General features: G+C 47.7%; 1 protein-coding gene and 2 long non-coding RNA genes across 4 annotated transcripts in view; 2 read left to right on the top strand and 1 right to left on the bottom strand.

Annotated features, from left to right (window-relative positions):
- The first annotated feature begins 383 nt into the window (after positions 1-383).
- Positions 384-3,456, top strand: LOC136022879 (uncharacterized). The gene is made up of 4 exons (XR_010616380.1): positions 384-491; positions 870-1,103; positions 2,965-3,118; positions 3,300-3,456. It is a non-coding gene; the product is annotated as an uncharacterized LOC136022879 (long non-coding RNA).
- Positions 3,457-8,090: 4,634 nt separating this feature from the next.
- CASZ1 (castor zinc finger 1) overlaps positions 8,091-18,279 on the bottom strand; it is an 87,919-nt gene continuing 77,730 nt past the window's right edge. Inside the window, exons 16-19 of one of the 2 annotated variants that reach the window (XM_065696432.1) lie at positions 16,130-16,278; positions 14,698-14,932; positions 13,133-13,426; positions 8,091-9,768 (exon numbers count right to left, since the gene is read on the bottom strand). In XM_065696432.1, coding sequence (XP_065552504.1) covers positions 8,519-9,768; positions 13,133-13,426; positions 14,698-14,932; positions 16,130-16,278 — 1,928 coding nt within the window. In that variant the 3' untranslated portion in view covers positions 8,091-8,518. The remainder of the gene's footprint in view (positions 9,769-13,132; positions 13,427-14,697; positions 14,933-16,129; positions 16,279-18,279) is intronic. The other variant, XM_065696433.1, reaches the window with a different exon arrangement.
- On the top strand, positions 9,968-11,894 carry LOC136022813 (uncharacterized). Its single transcript, XR_010616338.1, has 3 exons — positions 9,968-10,206; positions 10,674-10,751; positions 11,762-11,894. It is a non-coding gene; the product is annotated as an uncharacterized LOC136022813 (long non-coding RNA).

Here is an 18,279-nt window from a genome sequence, read left to right as displayed (position 1 = left end):
TTGGTTCAGAGCCTTCCTTCTTGGGATGGGTTTGTGCAGAACTGGGAAGGAAATCTTAGAGGTCAGGTGAAGGTCTTAGGTTTAAACGTTTGGTCCACACTTCTCTGTCGTAATACTTGTCCCTGGCTTTGTGTTACTGTACGGGGTGTTGTTATACTGCATTATAATGCCCTGTGAAAATATTTTTCCAGGAAGTCTCAAGGCATTTATTAGCTGTTGGCTGGCTGTTACCTGGTAGTGGCCAGTGCCTGTCTTTATAACAGGCAAGTGCCTGTCCCATAGCCTGAGCAGCATGAATAGTACCAAAAGCCAGTTAATTTTTTCTCCATTGTGTGACTGTTTTTTCCCCTTTTGTGTCTATGTTGTCAGATTTCTACTTCTGGCCTCTTGTCCTGTTACAGGGAGGGGGAATAACTCTTGCTAGTCTGCTAAGAGATCGAGGAGTCTCCAGTCCTGCCACCCCATCAGTGACATGCCCTGTTTTCTCCATAGTAGGTATCTCTAAAGCTGACGCAGCACATGTGTAGCTCCTCTTTCCTGCCCTATAGAATCCCCTGAAACTGGGCTCCTGTGGACATCTCAGCCACACTCATACCCAGGGACTTGACCACTGCTCTTCTGTTCTAAAATCCTGTTCAGCTCCAAATCTGATTCTCTAATCTAGAGGTATAAAGATGGGCTTATTTAACAGGACCATTTCCTTAGCAAGTCTCCAGGCCTCAATGTTACTTAGCCTTAGAAAGCCAGTGTTGAGCACTGGTCCTTGCGAGCTGTAAGTTGTGACACACAACACGTACTGGGCATAAGAGCTGCTTTTCCTCTGTACCAGTAAGCATCAGAACTCTGATTTTCCTTCTGCTTTGGTGTAGGAGGCGTTGTGCTGCTGGAGTAAATATCCTGCGGAGTCAGACATGCTTTACTGCACTCTGTACTCAGCTGAGCAAGCTACGAGGAGAACTGGCTGGCCATGTGCTCCAGCTCTGCACACCTGATGGGGTGGCTTAGTGCGACCGCTGGCTGCCCTAGACCAACTGCTGTGCATGCAGCTCCCTGGGAGATGGGCTTCACTAAAGGGGAATTTAGGTTGGAGCTGGTAAGAGCTGGTAAGAAAGATTCCTGCAAATTAAGTGAATGCCTTCCACAGTATAAAAACTGTTCCTTGTAGGTCTAGGACATAAGGAGAGGTGTAACTCAAAGTATCATTTTCCTAGTTATTGCTAAAAATACCCTTGCTAGGCTGTCTGTGAGAGGCACTGGGATGAATAGCCATGATCGTCTTTCCAAGCCACCGTGATGGCTATTACCTTCATTCTCGTCCAACGCCGATAATCTGCCATCTTCATTTCTGTCCTCATTGGCCGTTACAGCTCCGGCAAGGACAGGTCTCCATGTGCTAAGGCTGGACTAAGCGTGTTTGGTTAATGACATCTAAAAACCAGGATGGCTGGAAGCGGCAGCAGAACCGTCTGGTCTCCCATTCTGTGTCCTGGAATACCTTGAGCGCTGCTTGTTTATGTTTGAGGCGACTGAACTTTTGCTGCCTCTGTTGGTTTAACGTCTTGAATTGCTTGCAGAGGGGAAAGCAGTGCTCCTTGTTTGAGGTTTGTGTCTGGGTGCCAAGGGATAGTTCTGCTGTGGTGACGGGTGCTGCAGACAACCTGGTAGTGTGCTGAAAAGTGGCTATCATCTGCTCTTACGTGAAAGGGGCAGCGCAGTTTTGTGGCTGTGTGTAACGGTAGGGTCCTGCACTCACAAAAAATGCTGTTCCAGGGGTGCATTTGGTGTAATCAGAGAATTTTTGTCCTGACGTTACAAGCAGCAGCCTCGCTGTGTGTCTGCTGCCGTCCGTGGCTCACCAGCTGCAGCAGCTGGATGCAGAGCTGCAGATGCAGTAGTGAGCCTTTGATTTGTTCAGCTTGCAGCTTCTCCCATGACTTAGTCATCCTTTTATGAAGTGCAGCCCGAGTTCCACACGGAGCAGGCAGGTTCCAGCAAGAGCTTTCCAGCAGCGAGTTGTGTTGTTTGGGTCCCCTGTTGTCCCCCCCTGGAATCACAGTCCTGTAGATAAGCCATGCGCTGTGGGCAGAGCTCCAGTGAGGACAAACCTCTGTGCTCCAAGGTTGGATTAGGAGCATGTTCGGATAATGACATCTGAAAACGGGATGGCTGGGAGCTGCAGCAGAGCAATGAGGGGGCTTTGAAAGAGAGAGGAGTCTAATCCTCTCTGCTAATAAGGAGGCAGCTGCTGCCAATGCATCAGGCTTGGCAAGCGCTGCTCTGCTGCTCCTGGGTGCTCTGACGGGTGGCAGGTGCAAAGGCACAGCTGCTTCGAGCTAGGAGGGGAAGAGCCACACGGGAGGGGCTGTCGTTGCTTGCTTTGGGTAACATAGGACCTTTGACATTGCTCTTTCCCCATCGCCAACAGCACTTCGGCAGGGCAGGCAGCAGAGCTGTGCTTCATGCCAGGAGCTGGTCCTTTGGCACCGCCGAGGCTGTGAGCGGGGTTGGTGCAGCAGCAGTTGCAGTTCCATGGCATCAAGCCCGGCCTTACTGGGAAGGCAGCTGGATGAGTGCGGGTCTGTGGCTGCACATGGGTGTTTGCTGTGCTTGCGCTTCACCAGTGGGAGAACAACTTGGGGCAGGGTGGAGGGATTGGGGGGGGGGGGTAGGGGGGCAACACAGGGCAGCTCTTGTGCAGTTATGTCTTGATACATGGACACGGATATGTGCTGGCAATGCCTTCCCTTGAGGGGTGAGTACCTGGGGGCATGTTGGTACCTGGCGGGTACTGTGAGGGCAATCGCTTTAGAGCACACAAAGCGCGCTTCCCAACAGCCCCAAGTTCCAGTGTGCTGGAACTCCAGTGTGGGAGTGCCCAGGTCTGGGAAGAGTCTTGGCTGGAATGTTGGGGACAAGCTGCATCGAGCGTGCAGCGGTTTTATCTAATCTGTTGTTCCTTTACAGTCAGCACTCACGCTCGCTGGGTCAGTGGTACCCACTGTGGCTGTCAGGACACCCTCTTGCTGAACAACAGCCATCCCAGATGGCAGTCGCTGTACTTCGCAAGCGCACAGTGTATGCAAGTTTCTGCAGCAGGAAAAAGGAATGGAGTGGCCAGGTAAGGAATGCTTTCCTTCGGCTCTTTGATGCGTGGCACACAGCTTTACACGTTCTTGCTAAGTTCTGTCAAAGCACGGAGCTTCACATAGCATTTTAGTGGAGATTAGTAGATTTATTAGCCCCACCCCTTCTATGCAGACAGGCTGTTTCATTCATGCTCCTCATCTCTCTTTTGTTAGGGCGATACTGAAATTGATTTAGTGGGCTTTGAATGTCACTGTAAGGTTTCAAGTGGGCGGCAATCGCAAGCACAGTTCCACCATGGATCCCCACCACCACCCGGAGTTTTCAGGCCAAGGCAGGAAGGCAAAAGTCAGTCTCTGATTCCAGGTCCCAGTTTAACACATCGTGGAGAGGCATCAGGTTTGTCAGGGGCCCCGGTGAGCACTTCAAATAAAACCACAGGGCTGCTTAGAAAGCTTGAGGCCAGAGTCCGTATCAAAACCACTGGGCTCCCATTGCACTTAGCACTAGTGCTAAAACACGGGCTGTTCGGAGGGGTGCAGGACCCTGACTAGGCTTTAAAAGACCCAAACTGCTCCAAGCCTTGTTTGTTCGCTCAAATACACCACCTCCTCAATGAAGAAGACAACTTGATCGCTTAAAACGTTGGGGTTTTTTTTCCAGTTTTTATTGAGTGAAAATGTCAAACCTTGCATCAGTCATGCAAAAAAAAAAATCAAATAAATAAAACACATATATTAAATTTCTAATAGCACTAAATTCAAGTGGAAAAATATTCAGTTCTTAATAACGCAGGTGCTGAAGAGACCAGATTCAAGTAAATCAGAGCACACCATCCTGGTTAGGGTGTTGGTTTTTTTTTTTTTTTCACTTTCTGCATTTTTTTGTCTCAAAACCTATATATATATCTATATATCTATATATATGTATATACATATAGATATATACACACACACATATATATGTGCATACATATTATTTTTATATTTATATATATACACATACATATTTATAAAACATTAAAAAGAGCATTGGTGGTTCAAGCATTTATTTCCCCCCCTCCCCCACGGAAAGAAAAAAAATAATAAAACAACAACAAAACAAAACAAAAAACCCAAAAAAATTACACATTTAAAATTCAAAATGAGCTAGCAATGGCTTATAGTCCTAGTGTGCAATATGGAGATTACAAAAGGCTAGAATCCTCCCTCTTTGTCTTTTTTTTTTTTTTTTGTCATTTTTGTTTTTTTAAAGTTATTTTTTTGCTACATTGGAAAACTTTTTTTTTATTTTTTTTATTATTTTTTTTCATTTTTTTTTCTTTACAAAATTCCTTCCACACAGACTTGAATCCAGTTGAGTTTGTGGCTAGAATGAACAATCTAGTCAACAGTTTTTGATTTCATGGTTTTGTTTGCTCTTCAGCAGTGAATGGGAGCAGACTCAGGAGGGTCCTTCTCAAGGTTTGATTTTGGTTGGTTTTTATCTTGGTTTGGACAGAACAGTTCCATTTCCTCCCTCCTCTTCCCCCTCCTCATCGGCTGTTGTCTCGCCCTCTCTTTCCCTGGTCATTCTTTAAGCACAATAGCATTGTATTAACAGTCCTATTGATATGATCGCTCGAAGTGCAAACCCACCTCGCTGCAACAGGGATCTTTGTGCTGTTGAGGCCTCTGTTCAGAAAAGCACTTAAGCCTGGGCTTAAACCTGCGCCCTTCAGCCAGCATCTGCTTAAGAGTTTTGCCGAATTAAAGCCTTCACATGGCAGAATAAAAAGCTGGGTTTAACTTTCTTGACTTTTTGTTGTTGTTGTTGTGAATAGAGACATAGGAAGAGATTTACACAAACAAGACTTTGAGAAGGTGGAGTAACGTGTTCTGGGGGCATGGCCAACCTGCTGGGTGGCCACTGTCCTGTGAGGGGCCAGGCCCTGCACCGGGGTTGCATTTAGCAGTAGCCTGTTGGGAAAGAAATGTCATTCATTCCCTGTGCCGGCTCCTGGAGAAGAGGTGATAAAAGTGTGGGAGAAAGGCTGAGATGTCAACAAGTAGGATGCCCTGGGGGAGAAAATGGTGTGCATAGATCAGCACAGGCCCTTCTGGCACGCTGAGCCACGCAGAAGGACTTGTGAAACGGGGCCCCGCCAGCGCGGATCATGGTGAGCTGCACCGGGATGATGGAAGGAATGTCCAGCGCCAGCCGGAGCGGGCAGAGCTACCAGTAGGTCTGTTACCCCTTCTCTCCACACACCTCTGCTCTCTCCCACTGTTGTGCAGTGAGTCAATGGAGTCTGGTGAGAGGGGGAGGTAAAACTGCTGTGACACGGTGCAGGTTCCCAGCTCCTACCAGCCGGGAAGCAGCCTGGCTATCCTGAAGGGAAACCAGTGGCCCAGGGAGCCCTGAGCCTCGCCACTGAAACCAGCCGCCCCTTGCCTGCAGCGTTAGCACCTCCCAGGCAGGTTTTGTGCAGACCTGGCAGGATGCTGTCTCCAAGGCAGGCGGCTCGATCCTGCCTTCCACAGAAGTCACTGATAGACACGATGACTTCAGTCGTACAGAATAAACACATCTGGTTTGCAAGACGTGGCTTGTGTTACATCCAAGGGATTCCTCCTGGAGCCCATCACCATACTATCTGACTATGGGAAAAATGTACAGAACCTGCAGCAAATGCTGTTAAGGTAAAATCGTTTTGCCCCATCCCCTGTAGAAATTCCAGGGCCTCGTTCCCTCACTCTGCCCCAGGAACATGAGCTTCATCCTAGTCAAGAATCAGGTTGTGCTAGAAGACACGCAGCTGAGGGCAGGGGATATACCAAACGAAACAAAAACAAACAAACAGAAAACCCCTATAAAAACAAAAGCCACACAAATAGCTGACAGAGGAAAAAAACTCCAAAAGAATTAAATAAACTACAACCTACCAATAACAATGGTTCACTTGTTTCCATTGGTTTCATCTCTACAAAATTCAAGTTAGAAGTCGGAATCGTGCAGCTCCGCTCAGTGCTGGGAGGGTGAAGTCAGCCTCAACCTGTAGCATTGAGGCCCCCCTCCCCTGCCCCCCCTCCAAACAAACACTACATCGAAGGGAAAAACAAAGGAAAAAAGTAAAAATTAAAAAAAAGAAGAGAAAAAAAATGAATTGCACACAATAAACCGTATCTAAGGGCTGGCCAGAAGGCAGGTGAGCCCCAGCCCCTGGCATCGGTGGCTTCTCCTTTGTTCTATCTCTAGCAATAACCTTTACAGGAAAAATACTGTACAGCTGCTGGTTTTTATCTTTTTTTTGCCTTTTGCAACATTCTCTGCACATTCTGTCCCCACACTGACACAGCTGAGCTGCTGCCTTAGAGCCGGGCCTGAGCCGCACCACGTCCTTAGGGAAAGAATTAAAGGGAGGAAAAAAACCCAACCTAAACTTCTTGAGGCCTTTATCTGTTCACGGGGGGAAACAGGATCCCTTGGAGCTGGGGGGGCCTGCATGGTGTTTGTTAGGAAAAAAAGAAGTAGGTATTTTATGTAAAAAGGACAAATTTCAGACACCAGGAACCTTCTGCTAGGCTGGAATACTTACAAACTGGCGCTGAAATAACTAGCAGTTAACTCATACAGCTAGTCCTTCTGGAGCCCAGGGGTGTGGAGACAAGCCCTCGCTCAGACTCAAGTCAAACAGCTACTGTCCCACCTGCCAGAGTCCAGGCAGTATCCTGTAGTGTGTGCTCCCAGCCTGGGCTGGGGAAAGGGAGCAGGGAAGAGCTCATCACCAGGGGAAGCCCAAGCCGCTGGATGTGGCAGGTTTCAACACAGTAGAGTTGCATTTGCTTATGCAGTGCCCAAGCTATTGGCCCTACTTGTCAGAATTTATCAGCACGGCACCAGAAATACTTTAATTCTTAGCTGGATTATACCTGCCCTCAGCTAGCATCTCCCCCATCTTCAGTTCTCGGTGCTGCATGGGTTGCAGCAGCCTCATGTTTTGTAGCTGCAAAAACCAAGATGGGGCCAATAGCCATAGACCAGCAGTGTCCCTCCTCCCACCCAGTGCTAAGCAAGAGACCCCCCCACCCAGTCTGAACAGGACATCCCACAGTGGGGTCCTGAATATGTGCTGCCTTCGCCTCCCTCTTCAGCAGTGCCTTCACCCTCTCCCAGAGTCAGCAGAACATCGAGTCCATGCAGACAGACAACAGGCTTGCCCATCTGCAGCGAAAGGCTGGGGACGAGGGCTTGGGGACCGGGGACATACCTGTCACTGCACAACTGCTTGGTCAGAGAGCAAGTAGTTTTCAAGGCTGCTTTAACGGCTTAGCACGCTCTTCTGTGAGCACGGTGCTCCCTGTGCTGCACCGCGGGACAGTGTCAGCTCACAGCCTCCTGAGATGGGGATACTGAAGCACCACAAAAACGCCTCACCCTCAACAGAGAGGAAGCACCTGGGAGTTGGGATGAGATGGAACTGGATGGGAGATTAACCCCCGTCCTCCAGTGTGACAGACCCTTTAACCGCCTGCTGTGCTCTTCCCAAGTTACTTCAGCTAAATTCCCTACAGGCAGAACAGCAGGGATGAGGAGAGGTGTCCTACAGAGAAAGTAAGTGTAGACTGAGAAAGGTTTTACAATATAAATAGCATTCAAAATTATTATCATTAATAGTAAAAAGGATCTGGAAGAACAGAGGAGTGTCCCATTCCCACCCCTGCTCATTCATTAATGCGTCCTCATTTATGTGACAATAAATACCCACTCCCACCCTTGCTGCCTGATGCCATTCATTTAATGCTGGAGAAAGAAGGGGGGAGGGGTGGAGAGAGAGAGAGAGCAAACACCCCTCACCCCTCCTTCCCACCCGCAAAGCTGAGCTACTTGTCTTTGTGACACCAATTCCTTGCGTGTTATATATGTGTGTGTGTGTGTATGTTATATAGAGAGACACACACACAAATATATAGGTCTAAAATTCATTACCTGTTGTTCCCACCCACCCCCCTCCAAGAAGTGGAGATTATTATTAATATCGTACAACTGAAAACATGGAAAAATAAAACCCAGAAAGAAAAATGGGGGGGATAGAGCCCCACCCGTAACAAAGGGTCCCCAGATGGGCACAGGCCCCACGCACCATGCAGGGAGCAAGGAAAAGCAGCCGGTACCCTCAAGGTTCACGTCCATATAAAAGGGTATTTCATGCTGCTTCCTGCCCCCGTGTTCTGTGATTGCAGAATGAAGGGATGCAGCACCAGTCCTGCTGCCAACCTGTCTCTTACAGGGCCTGAGGAGGAGCGTGGGTTTCCTTCCTTCCTCTCTCTCGTGTGTGTGGCATGGAGTTTGTTTTCCACTTGCCATCCCAATCTTTGTTCTTGCCTCATAAGGGGTCCTCTTAGTAATTCTGTGTAAGAGCAAAACCAAACCACTGCCGCCGTTGTCTCTAAGATTAAGGAGAAGCTGCTGGAGTGACAGTAGAGGCTGGGGCAGCAGCTGGAGCTGGAGCAGGAGCTGGGGCTGGAGTAAGGGCTTGCTCGCCCTGTGGCCTGGAAGCATCGCCCTGGTCTGTGGAAGAAGCAGCCTCCTCTGGTTCTCCATCTTCTTTAGTGGCCAGGCCCTCAGGGTCAGGCAGCGATTCCTCAGAATCTGTGTTCAGGTCTTCCTCTTCATCATCCTCTTCATCATCATCATCGTCATCCTCCTCTTCATCATCCTCCTCTTCTTCATTCATTTCTTCCTCATCATCCTCTTCATCCTCTTGGGAAGAGTCATCCTCGTCCTCCACATCACCGGAGCCAGACGCCACTGCCCCCCTCTCCTGAGGTGCAGTCCCGGCTCTGCTCGGTGACGGACCTTCAGTGACTTCTGACTGCTTCTTGCTGAGGTCCAGGGAATCATTGAGGCCCACACCAGCTGCGTTCTGCAGGAAGAAGAGGGAGCTGTTGTTGTCAGTGCTGAGGTTGAGGGAGCTGTCCAGGTTGATGGAAGAGTTCTGGATGTCGTACTCAAGAGTGGAGTGGGCAAGGCCCTCGGGGCCAGGAGAGATGGCAGGAAGCTCCCCTCGCTCCTGCTTCTCATGTTTGCGCTTGTGCGAGTCCATCTGTGACATGCCCACCACTGTGTGTTTGCAGCCAGGGTAGGTGCAGTGGAAGTGGGAGCACTTGAGTTTGTACTTGCAGTCAGGCACCTCGCAGTCCACACTGGAGCTGAACTGGCAGAAGCCAGCAGCACTGATGACGTCCTGCTTGCCGTGGTGCTTACGGTGGGCTGTCACCTTAGTGCTGTCAGTGCAGCGGAAGCCACAGCGCAGACAGTGGAAGTGTGTGCTATTGCCAGAGAACTGACAGTCTGGGAAGTTGCAACTCAGTGAAGACTTGAAGCGTTTGAAATCATCCAATACCAGGTTGTCAACACGATCGTGATGCTGGGCGTGCTTGTACATGTGGGTACGGCCACAGAACTTGTAGCCACAATTCTCCCGCGTGCAGTGGTAGTGGGTAACCTTGAGAGAGAATTGGCAGCTGGAGTCCTTGCAGTCCTCGTAGAGGTCATAGCGCCGAAATCCCTCCAGCATCATCCCTTCGTCCAGCATCTTGCGGGAGGATGCAGTCTTGCGGCGCTTGCCAAACGGGGACATGTCCTCAATGATCCAGAAACGCTTTTTGGCCCCTGAGGCAGTTGGCATAGTGATGGTATTCCCTAGGGAGAAAAAGCAAAGAGTGGTGTTGCTGACAGCCAGGTCTCTCTTCATCTCCCAACCATCCTGTCAAGGTCTGTGTTTGCCAGGACACAATGCTGCAACTGCTCCCACCCAGCGGCTCAGCCCTCAAAAGCTTTACGGAAGCCTGAACTCTGGGAATGTGGGCTGGCTGATGCCTGTTGGACATCGCTTCCTCAATTTCCAGCATATCCCACCTTGTCTCTAACTGGTGCTCCGGTATACCTGATATTGTGCAAGTGCTGATGATTGCTTCTCTGTTTTGTTACTCTCTCAGTTTCTTCTGCTGCTTGGTTAATCTCTAGTCCTATTTTCCTAAAGTCAGACTTTAATACGGAGGAGCTGGCTTGTTCCAGTCCAAGGCCTGAAGTGTGTTAACTGGACTGAAGTGGCAGAAGAGTTTAACATGCTAAAAACTGGTACGTGTATACTATCCCCTATCCAGGCTCTTGTAACACACTGCAATTGCCAAGGACAGGGAGGAAGTGAGGAAGGATCCCATGCGTGATTAAAACTGCAAGGGGGGGAATTTATAGAAATAGGATGGACTTTGGCCAGGAGACTGCAACATCCCTCACTGTAATGAGCCTACATATTACGATGAGTGCACTTAGAAAGACAGATGGACAGATGTTCAATGGGGCTAATTCTCATCATCACTAGCCAGTGGACTCTGAGAGAAAATACCAGTTCTGCAGCTTTCCCTTGGGTCTCAAAAATCACATGATGCCCCTAGTAAATAAAGAGCCCTCATCCATCTTCCACTTTCATTCACAGGGCCAGCATAACTGGCTAGTGCTCACGTCCCCTAGGATCAAGCTGACATCAAGGACTCGACCTCATTATATCTATTAACTTTTTTTTCTTCTCTGCTTGCTGTTTCCAGAATCAACCCACAATCTCCAGTATCAACATGCAGCACAGACGAGGTTGGAGGCAAGAATTTCTCACCAGGTGCAGAACTGTGAGTGTAATTGGAAATTATAGCTTGAAACTAAAACATACTTTTTTGTTGTTGTTGTTTTGCCTCTCCTCCTGCTGAAACTGCCATCCTCTGAAAAAGAGGCATGATTTGTGACACACAGTGCCTGGGGCCTGAAAACCCAGAGCAGCTTGCATCCTTGTCTCGGCAGCTGAAGAAACACTCATCTCTTTGACTGTTGTAGAATTGTTTTCTTTTCTGGCTGATAAGCAGGTATTAAATGTGATGAATGCTATTTTTGCCACATCTGGCCCTTCCAAAGACAACCCTTCTAGAGAATGGGAGGGTATCATTGAAGGGAGCCTCCAGAAGTTAAACTGGGGCTGTACTGAAAGGGAGAAGTCAATGAAATGGCAGCAGCAACCTAATCCCTTTGGTGGCCCTTGGCATGGCCAGGCTATACAGACTGCAGGATAAGCAAGGAACAAAAGACTTTTCACACCCATTCATTCCATGGCACTTCTGCTCAGGCTGCAAGTAAAGACACCAGCTTGGGGCATCCCTGGTGAGACCATCTTAGTGACATGTGGCTGGTGGAATCTGCATGTTAAGGCGAATTTAACCAGCTACCAGTGAAAGAATAACTTCCTGTCACTGTGGATTTTAAATTAGCAAGCTTTAGCTACAGGATCTGTGACCAATTAACTCTCTGCTCTCCCCAGAAACATCTGGTACTGTAAAATCTAGTTCTCTGCTCCCAGGGCACCAGTATGAGTGCCTCCCTGGATGGACAAACCACTGCTATCCAGAACAACCCCTTCTTTAAGATCAGTTACAGCCAAATCATCAAGTCTTTTATCCTTGGTATGAATGCTCATCTTGTCTGGCTCCAGACAGCAATATGGGATAAGCCATCTTAGGGGAAAGACTCTGCATGGGAAATAAGTATAATTTAGATTTTACCTGTTCTAAGCTCAGTGTGGCTGCCCAGCTTTTACACCAGTTCAAACAGATGGGCTTAAAACTTAGTGAGACCAATTCTGTTTCCTCAGACAGGCAGTTTCAGCACAAGCGCATGGAAAAGAGCAATGAGAACCTGGTACACCCTCCTGCTTTAGCTACCAGACAGTGTTCAGTCCCTAGCACCCACTGAAGATTTACAGGCCTCAGCAACTGTAAGCCCAAGCAATTCTCAATGGTAAGTGCATTCCATAAGCTGGTCTTTTTAACTACTAATAATGCAAACATCCATAAAACTATACAAAGGTAAAAAGAAACTTAAAAATGTATCATTAGAGGAAAGCACAGCACAAGCCCAGAATGTTTCAGGTTCATGCAAATCATTGAAGAAAAAATGAAGCAAAAATACAGTTTCTTGTGAATTTTGTTCACTGGAACACACTCCTCTGGACAGGGCAAAGGATTCTTCTCCTGCCAAATCCATGAGTAAAATCCATGACCTTCAAAGTGCAGTTGGTCCTCCAGCCACACTCCCAACCATTTACCTTGGATTTGTTCATTACTAAAACTGGCAGGAAGAATGACTGGGACATTTGTAGGCTGCCAGAATCCTCTTCAGTGTGAACTTTAAGCACAAATATGCCCTTAATTAACTAGAAAAGAGCTGGGAGTTGGGAAAAGAAGCCAAAACCGAGACACACCCTAAAAACCATTCCCAGCTGGAATGAGAATCCCCAGCCTGAGACATCTCTGATCTTAGTCACACATGGGAAACATGGCAGCTTAAAACTAAAACTCTCGATGGATTTTCTGCAGCTGTTAAGAGCAGATATAAATAACAGTGAGTGTGAGAAACAGCCTGAGCTGTCTGATGATGTCATCACAGTGACACTGCCTGCACCTCACTCTGTTAGTGGTGCTGGGGGGAGCAGCCCTCAGTTTTATGGCTTCATGTAGGGATAGGAAGCAGTGAAGTGTAAAAGATCAATAAAAACAGGGGAACTGGGTACCTTGTCAGACATTTACCTGCTGTGCGCAGCAGACCATGGTAGGTATGGGGCTGGGTGGCCTGGAAGAGCTAAACAAGAATCCCAAGTCCCATTAATGCTACATGAGCAAAAGTTTCCTTTATGGCCGCCCTGCTGTTACCAAGAGGCTGAAAGTGCATGTTAACTTTGCCTTTTGTTAGATTTTTCTCATCATTTGGAACTGGTGGCGATTTCTCTCAGGTGGATACCTGATGTGTCTCAGTGGTTTGCTGTGGTTTTGGTCATCCTTTGTAGCTGTAGCTATTGTGTCAGCAGACAAAAGGAGAGGTGTGGAAGGGCCATGGATAAAGTTAAATAAGACACAGAGTGATGTATGGCTTTTTACTGACCCAAAGGTGCAGAGAAAACGTGGGCAGGGTGAGTGGGGAAGGAGATGGGCAGAGGACACCAAGAGAGAAAGCAAAGAAGTGTTACCTGCTGCATCCTGAACTAAGGGAACGTCACTTTTTACTGGAGTTGGAGTGGCAATGATGGGCGAAAACCCAGTGGTGCTGGCGGCAGGCATGACAATGCCTCTGCTGGATCCAAGAGTGGCACTGAGCAGAGAGTATGAGAGACAAGATGGAGAGAAGAGATAGGGGAGGGTGGGAAGGGGAGACCTAAGCAGGGCTTGTGAGAAAGATGGAGGCAGAGATGGTGGCTGAGGTTGTGGTGCAGTATGGGTACCATCATCGGCAGCAGCAGTAGCAGTAGAAGGAACCAGGCAGCCTGGAGAATGTGGAGAGAAAAAAAGCAGAAAAAAAGGAGAAAAAGACCCAAACCAACAAAAAATAAAACAACAACAAAAAAAAAAAACCCAAACCAAAACAAGAAACAAAAGAACTGAAATGAGAACCCAAGAGCAGAAGCAATATGATGAAAATGGAAAATACATTCACAAATGTATGAAACAGAACTGTAACAGAGAAGAAACAGAAGGTGAGGAACTGACAGCATCAGGAAGAGGAGGGTTGTCTCTGCACAAGGTAGGGTGGCTTTAGTGGCATGGGGGGAGAAATTCCTTGTTCATGTACATAGTGCCAGCTCATACAACTAACAGCTGCAAGGCTGGTCTTACACTTTGGGTGGGTGGTGGTGCTCCCTTGGATAGCAGCTGGGGGCTGTGTCGCAGACAGTTGCTGACAGAGTGCCAGGAACCATTGTCCCACCAGGACTCGGGGGGAGCTTTAATGCCATGGGACAACCACTGTCGTGACCCAGCAGGGTTCACACATATGGTCAGGTATAGGATAACCTTTATCTAACTGGTATGGAGAAGAAAAGCAGGGAAATGTTACAAAACTAACTCAGTGAGGCAGCCTATGTAGAATATAACACTTAACCATGGGAAGGGCAGCTAAGAGATCCCTGGATCACCACTAGATGATAACAGAACTCATAAAAGCTATCTGACTGCTGAGAAGATAACCCCCTAACAAAGGGCAGTGGGAGATGGCTACACATTATCCTAGCAAAAAGAGGGGATGATGGAGGTCTCTTCTGAGCAGCACTGCACAGAGGGGGAGCAGGGGAGCTCAGTGAGCTGCTTTTATGTGCTGCTTTCTGAAGATGTGGTAGTGTTTTTTCCCCTGTGTATACAGTATTTGCTATTGTACAGTCTTTCTGTACCTCAGTTGTATAGGAAAGTGCCTGACTACAGATGCTGCACAAGGAAATACATAAAGATACCAGGGGAAATGCCAAGTACAGAAGAGGCCCAGAACTATTTTTCTTTCAAATTCTCTTATCCAAGACAGAGGAAAAAACCTCTCTTCAGGGGAGAAAAGATATGCTGTTAGTTCATGGATGCTTGAGGTGTGCATTTTGATGGATCTCTTCTCAGAAATGGTGGAGGGAGCCAGGTTAGTATGAGGCACTACTGTGAAGCTGGTACAGGTCATATTTTAAGGTGTAATTGTTCTCTGGCCTCTCTTCCTGAGTTTATCTGCTGAGAGATGAAGCAACTGAGGATCCATTTCATCCCACCCCTTCTCTCTTACCTGCTGATGTACTTTCGTTGCCTACTGGAGTGCTGGAGCAGCTGCGGTCCATATTGGAAGATTCAGAGGAGATACCCCCAGGGCTGCAGCCAGTGTAATCCATGTACTCATCTGTTTCAGTGTCCATCATGCTTGGGGGTCCCTGAAAGGAAGCTGGGGTTCCTGATGAGGCTGGGCTGGGTGCCATGCTGCCAACCTGGGGGAGATTTTCATTTCTTGGAGTGTGGCCAATAACCTGCAGCAAGAACACAGGACAGGGACTTTCACACCAAAAGCAAGATGCCAAGACCAAAACCATCTGTCTGCACGTTTATTTCCCTCTGTCACAGTTCAGGAGGGAACACGCCCGTGAGTGGAACCCATGGCACGGTGGCTGGGAGCATGAATCTTCCTTCCCTGGGAGCTCAGAGCATTAAACTTGGCACATGGATCCTGGTATGTGAATTGTGATGTGCTCAGAGGCTGGGAGCATTAATCTTGGCACCAGCATCCTGGTGTGTGGATTCCGATGCATTCAAAAACAGGAGGTGTTAATCTTGGCATTGCTACCTTACCGTGTAGGTCCTGCTGCATTTAGAGACTGGAAATACGACTGCAGACACGACTCTCCTAGTGCCTGCATGCTGAGACACTGCAACAGGGGCACAGAGGCTGAAACCAGTGGTGGAGGTGTGTGCTGTGGTCACACGCAGCTGCTCCGGCCTGGCCTGGCCATCTCTGGTTACCTGGGAGGTAGCCAGCAGCACTGGATAGCCAAACTCACCACTAAGGCATGGGGAAAACTGAAGGTAGAACATCTGAATGCACAAAGGCAGAGCAGTGATCTGATTAGCTCTGCCACATGCTCTGATTTGTGCTTTCATCCCTGTTTTGTTTGCTGGACTGTTCTCAGTTATGTGTTAAGGGAAGATGCAACTGCATCGCTCTGCTGCTTCCTGAGAGAGGACAAGGAGCGCCCTAAACTAACTCCAAATCAATAAGGGAAGAAAAATGTCAACACTGGTATTTCTCCCATCCTAGGTGGAAGCAGCAAATAATTCTTTATGTGCAACAGGAAATGTTTGCTTTAACCAGCATGTTCAATTCTTCCACATCCTAAGCACTTTATTTTAATAAACCAATTGGTGTATGTTGAGAGAGCAGGGAGGGAGGGCAAGTTGTTTTAGTGTTCTCCATTTTTTATCTCCATAATTCACAAGGAAAAGCTGTTTACACGAAGTAATGCTTTGATGTCTATGCTTCCTCTTACTGTGCAGTCCAACCAGGTAAAGGTACCTTGGGTGAACTCACGTATCCCAGCTGCATCCCCCAGTGCTATATTTATCTGCATTTGAGAGAGTCTGGGTACAAACGTCTAAGGCAGTTCTGGAGCAAGCAACCAAAGGGACCGATATTACATGCACATCTACAGCTTAAATAACTAGTGAGTCACCTGAGTAGGAACACGATCAAAGTTCTTCCCCAGCATCCTTCTCATGTGCTTTCTGGCGTGGGATGTCATTTGGTGCTTGAGCAGGAAGGAGAACTGGCAGCCTTCACGAATGCAGTGGAAGTGGCTGTTCACCTGGTTGTATTTGCAACCTACAAACACAAAACCATCATATGTAGTACATGGAAGGTATCAAGAAGGGACGGGACTGCAGGGAAGATGATCTGGAAACAGGACAGGGCTGCTGCTACATGGATTTCTAGTGGAAGACTATCAGGGGTCATGGGTTCTTCAGGAACAGTCTTGAATGAGACAAAACATGGTATTTTGCATGCTGAGGAACTGCAGGAGGGGATTACAGTGTACACGGGTTTAAGAAGTGAGACTGGTCCCATCCTTCTTCATTTTGTTGTAAAGAAAGGAACATTACTATTACATCTGCTAGTGCCTAACACTCTCCAATCTTAGCTCACACCTCTTCCTTACAAAGAGAACAGAACCAAGACATTTAACTGTATTGTAGAGGTTACAATCAAAAATACATGCTCAGATTGGAAATGAAAAGTTCTTTTTCTCTTTTTTCCCCTACCTATGCTCTCAGTACAGCAGTTCAACAGTGCTGGCTCTGGACAGTCTATACTCTCTGGTCAGATAGAAACGAGCCAGGAAGTGTTTACTGCCACTCCAAATTTGTTGTGTAATAGGGGCAGCTACCCAGCAACAAGCAATTTCTATGGGTTCTGACATCCCGTATGCGACACGTTTTGTGCCTCGTGGATCGTGCCATGCATGCTGGGAGTTTGTGTATCTCATTAATGGACAATCCTCAACAGCCACATTCTATAGCTGACAGATAATGGCTTCTTATAGTTAAAACACAGCTCTATCAGGTTCTGTCTGTTCTCCATCATCCCTTGGCCATACCCTTACAGACCTGTACAGACCTACAGACAGGCTCAGTTTTACTCATGTAGCTACACCCATCCCCCTGTACTTACACATGTGGGTATTTTTCATTTATCTGTTTCTCCCTCCCCATCCATACATGCGTGTATGATACTTATACATGCACAAACACATGTATTAAAGAAAAATCTATTGTATATGTTTGTTCTGAAACAGTCACAGCCCTTAAAGCAAGCCAGTGCTTTCTGCACCTGATGTATATATATATAGAGATATAGATACACACACATAAAAAGGCTGGAGATGTACAGAGAAGCAGACATGTATTTACATGTTGATGTAGCCATCTAGACCTACACAAACACATCCAGCTACACCATCCCATCGTGCTGCCTGTATCTAAACAGAAAAAGACTAAAACATATGCTGGCTAAACATGTTTATGGCATGGCAACCCAACCTATAGGCAGATGTCCACACTGCTGGATGCATGCACCCCATCGCTCCCCAAACTAAACACTGCTGACACATGCACAGCCAAGCAGCTCCCGGATCACCCAGCCCATGTTTAGTGTTTTAGGCACATGCCAAGTTTATGTTTGTTTAGGTATTGCACTCCCCCACAGCACCACCTCATTCGCCCTCCCCATCCCCTTGTGCTGTTCTCTGGGATGGAGAACAAACAGTGCTGGCGGGACTGAAACACTATCAGCAAAGGGCAGGTGAAGGCTCGCCTGTTGCCAGGGCACCCGTGTAGGCTGGGTGTCATGTATCATTGTCCTGCTTTGTCTAGCTCTTGCTATCACCTGAAACACCTAAAGTTGAGTAAATACCAGCAACTGCTGAATCTACTGACATGTGCAAATGAGACCTTGGTAAGTACTGGCCGCAGCATGTTGACACTCAGTACCCTGGTTACCACAAACAAGCTGCCATTTGGGTACAAATTCTTGATTAAAAGAAAGCTGCAAAGAAAAGTCTGTTTCTGGCTGTTTCCCTGCAGTGGGAGAGAACAGCACCCAGAAGTGTTATCCTGAGCCTTGGTTTGCTCCAGCTTCAGTTCCAAGGGGCTGGGTCTGTGATACTGTTAAGCCAAAACACAAGTTGAAGAGTTAAGTGAACCATGGCAGCTCAGGACAGAGTTCTGCAGGAGCTCTCTTTAGGGATTCCCCCTAAGTTCAGAGCCCTGGCTTCCAGCTCTAGCTACCTCCCTGGGAATGCATTCCACTTTCTGTTGTTGTGTGTTT

This window comes from Lathamus discolor, chromosome 16 (assembly GCF_037157495.1).
Source record: "Lathamus discolor isolate bLatDis1 chromosome 16, bLatDis1.hap1, whole genome shotgun sequence".
Taxonomy (NCBI): domain Eukaryota; kingdom Metazoa; phylum Chordata; class Aves; order Psittaciformes; family Psittacidae; genus Lathamus; species Lathamus discolor.
The sequence above is the reverse complement of the archived record's forward strand: the minus strand, read 5'-3'. Positions and strand labels throughout refer to the sequence as shown.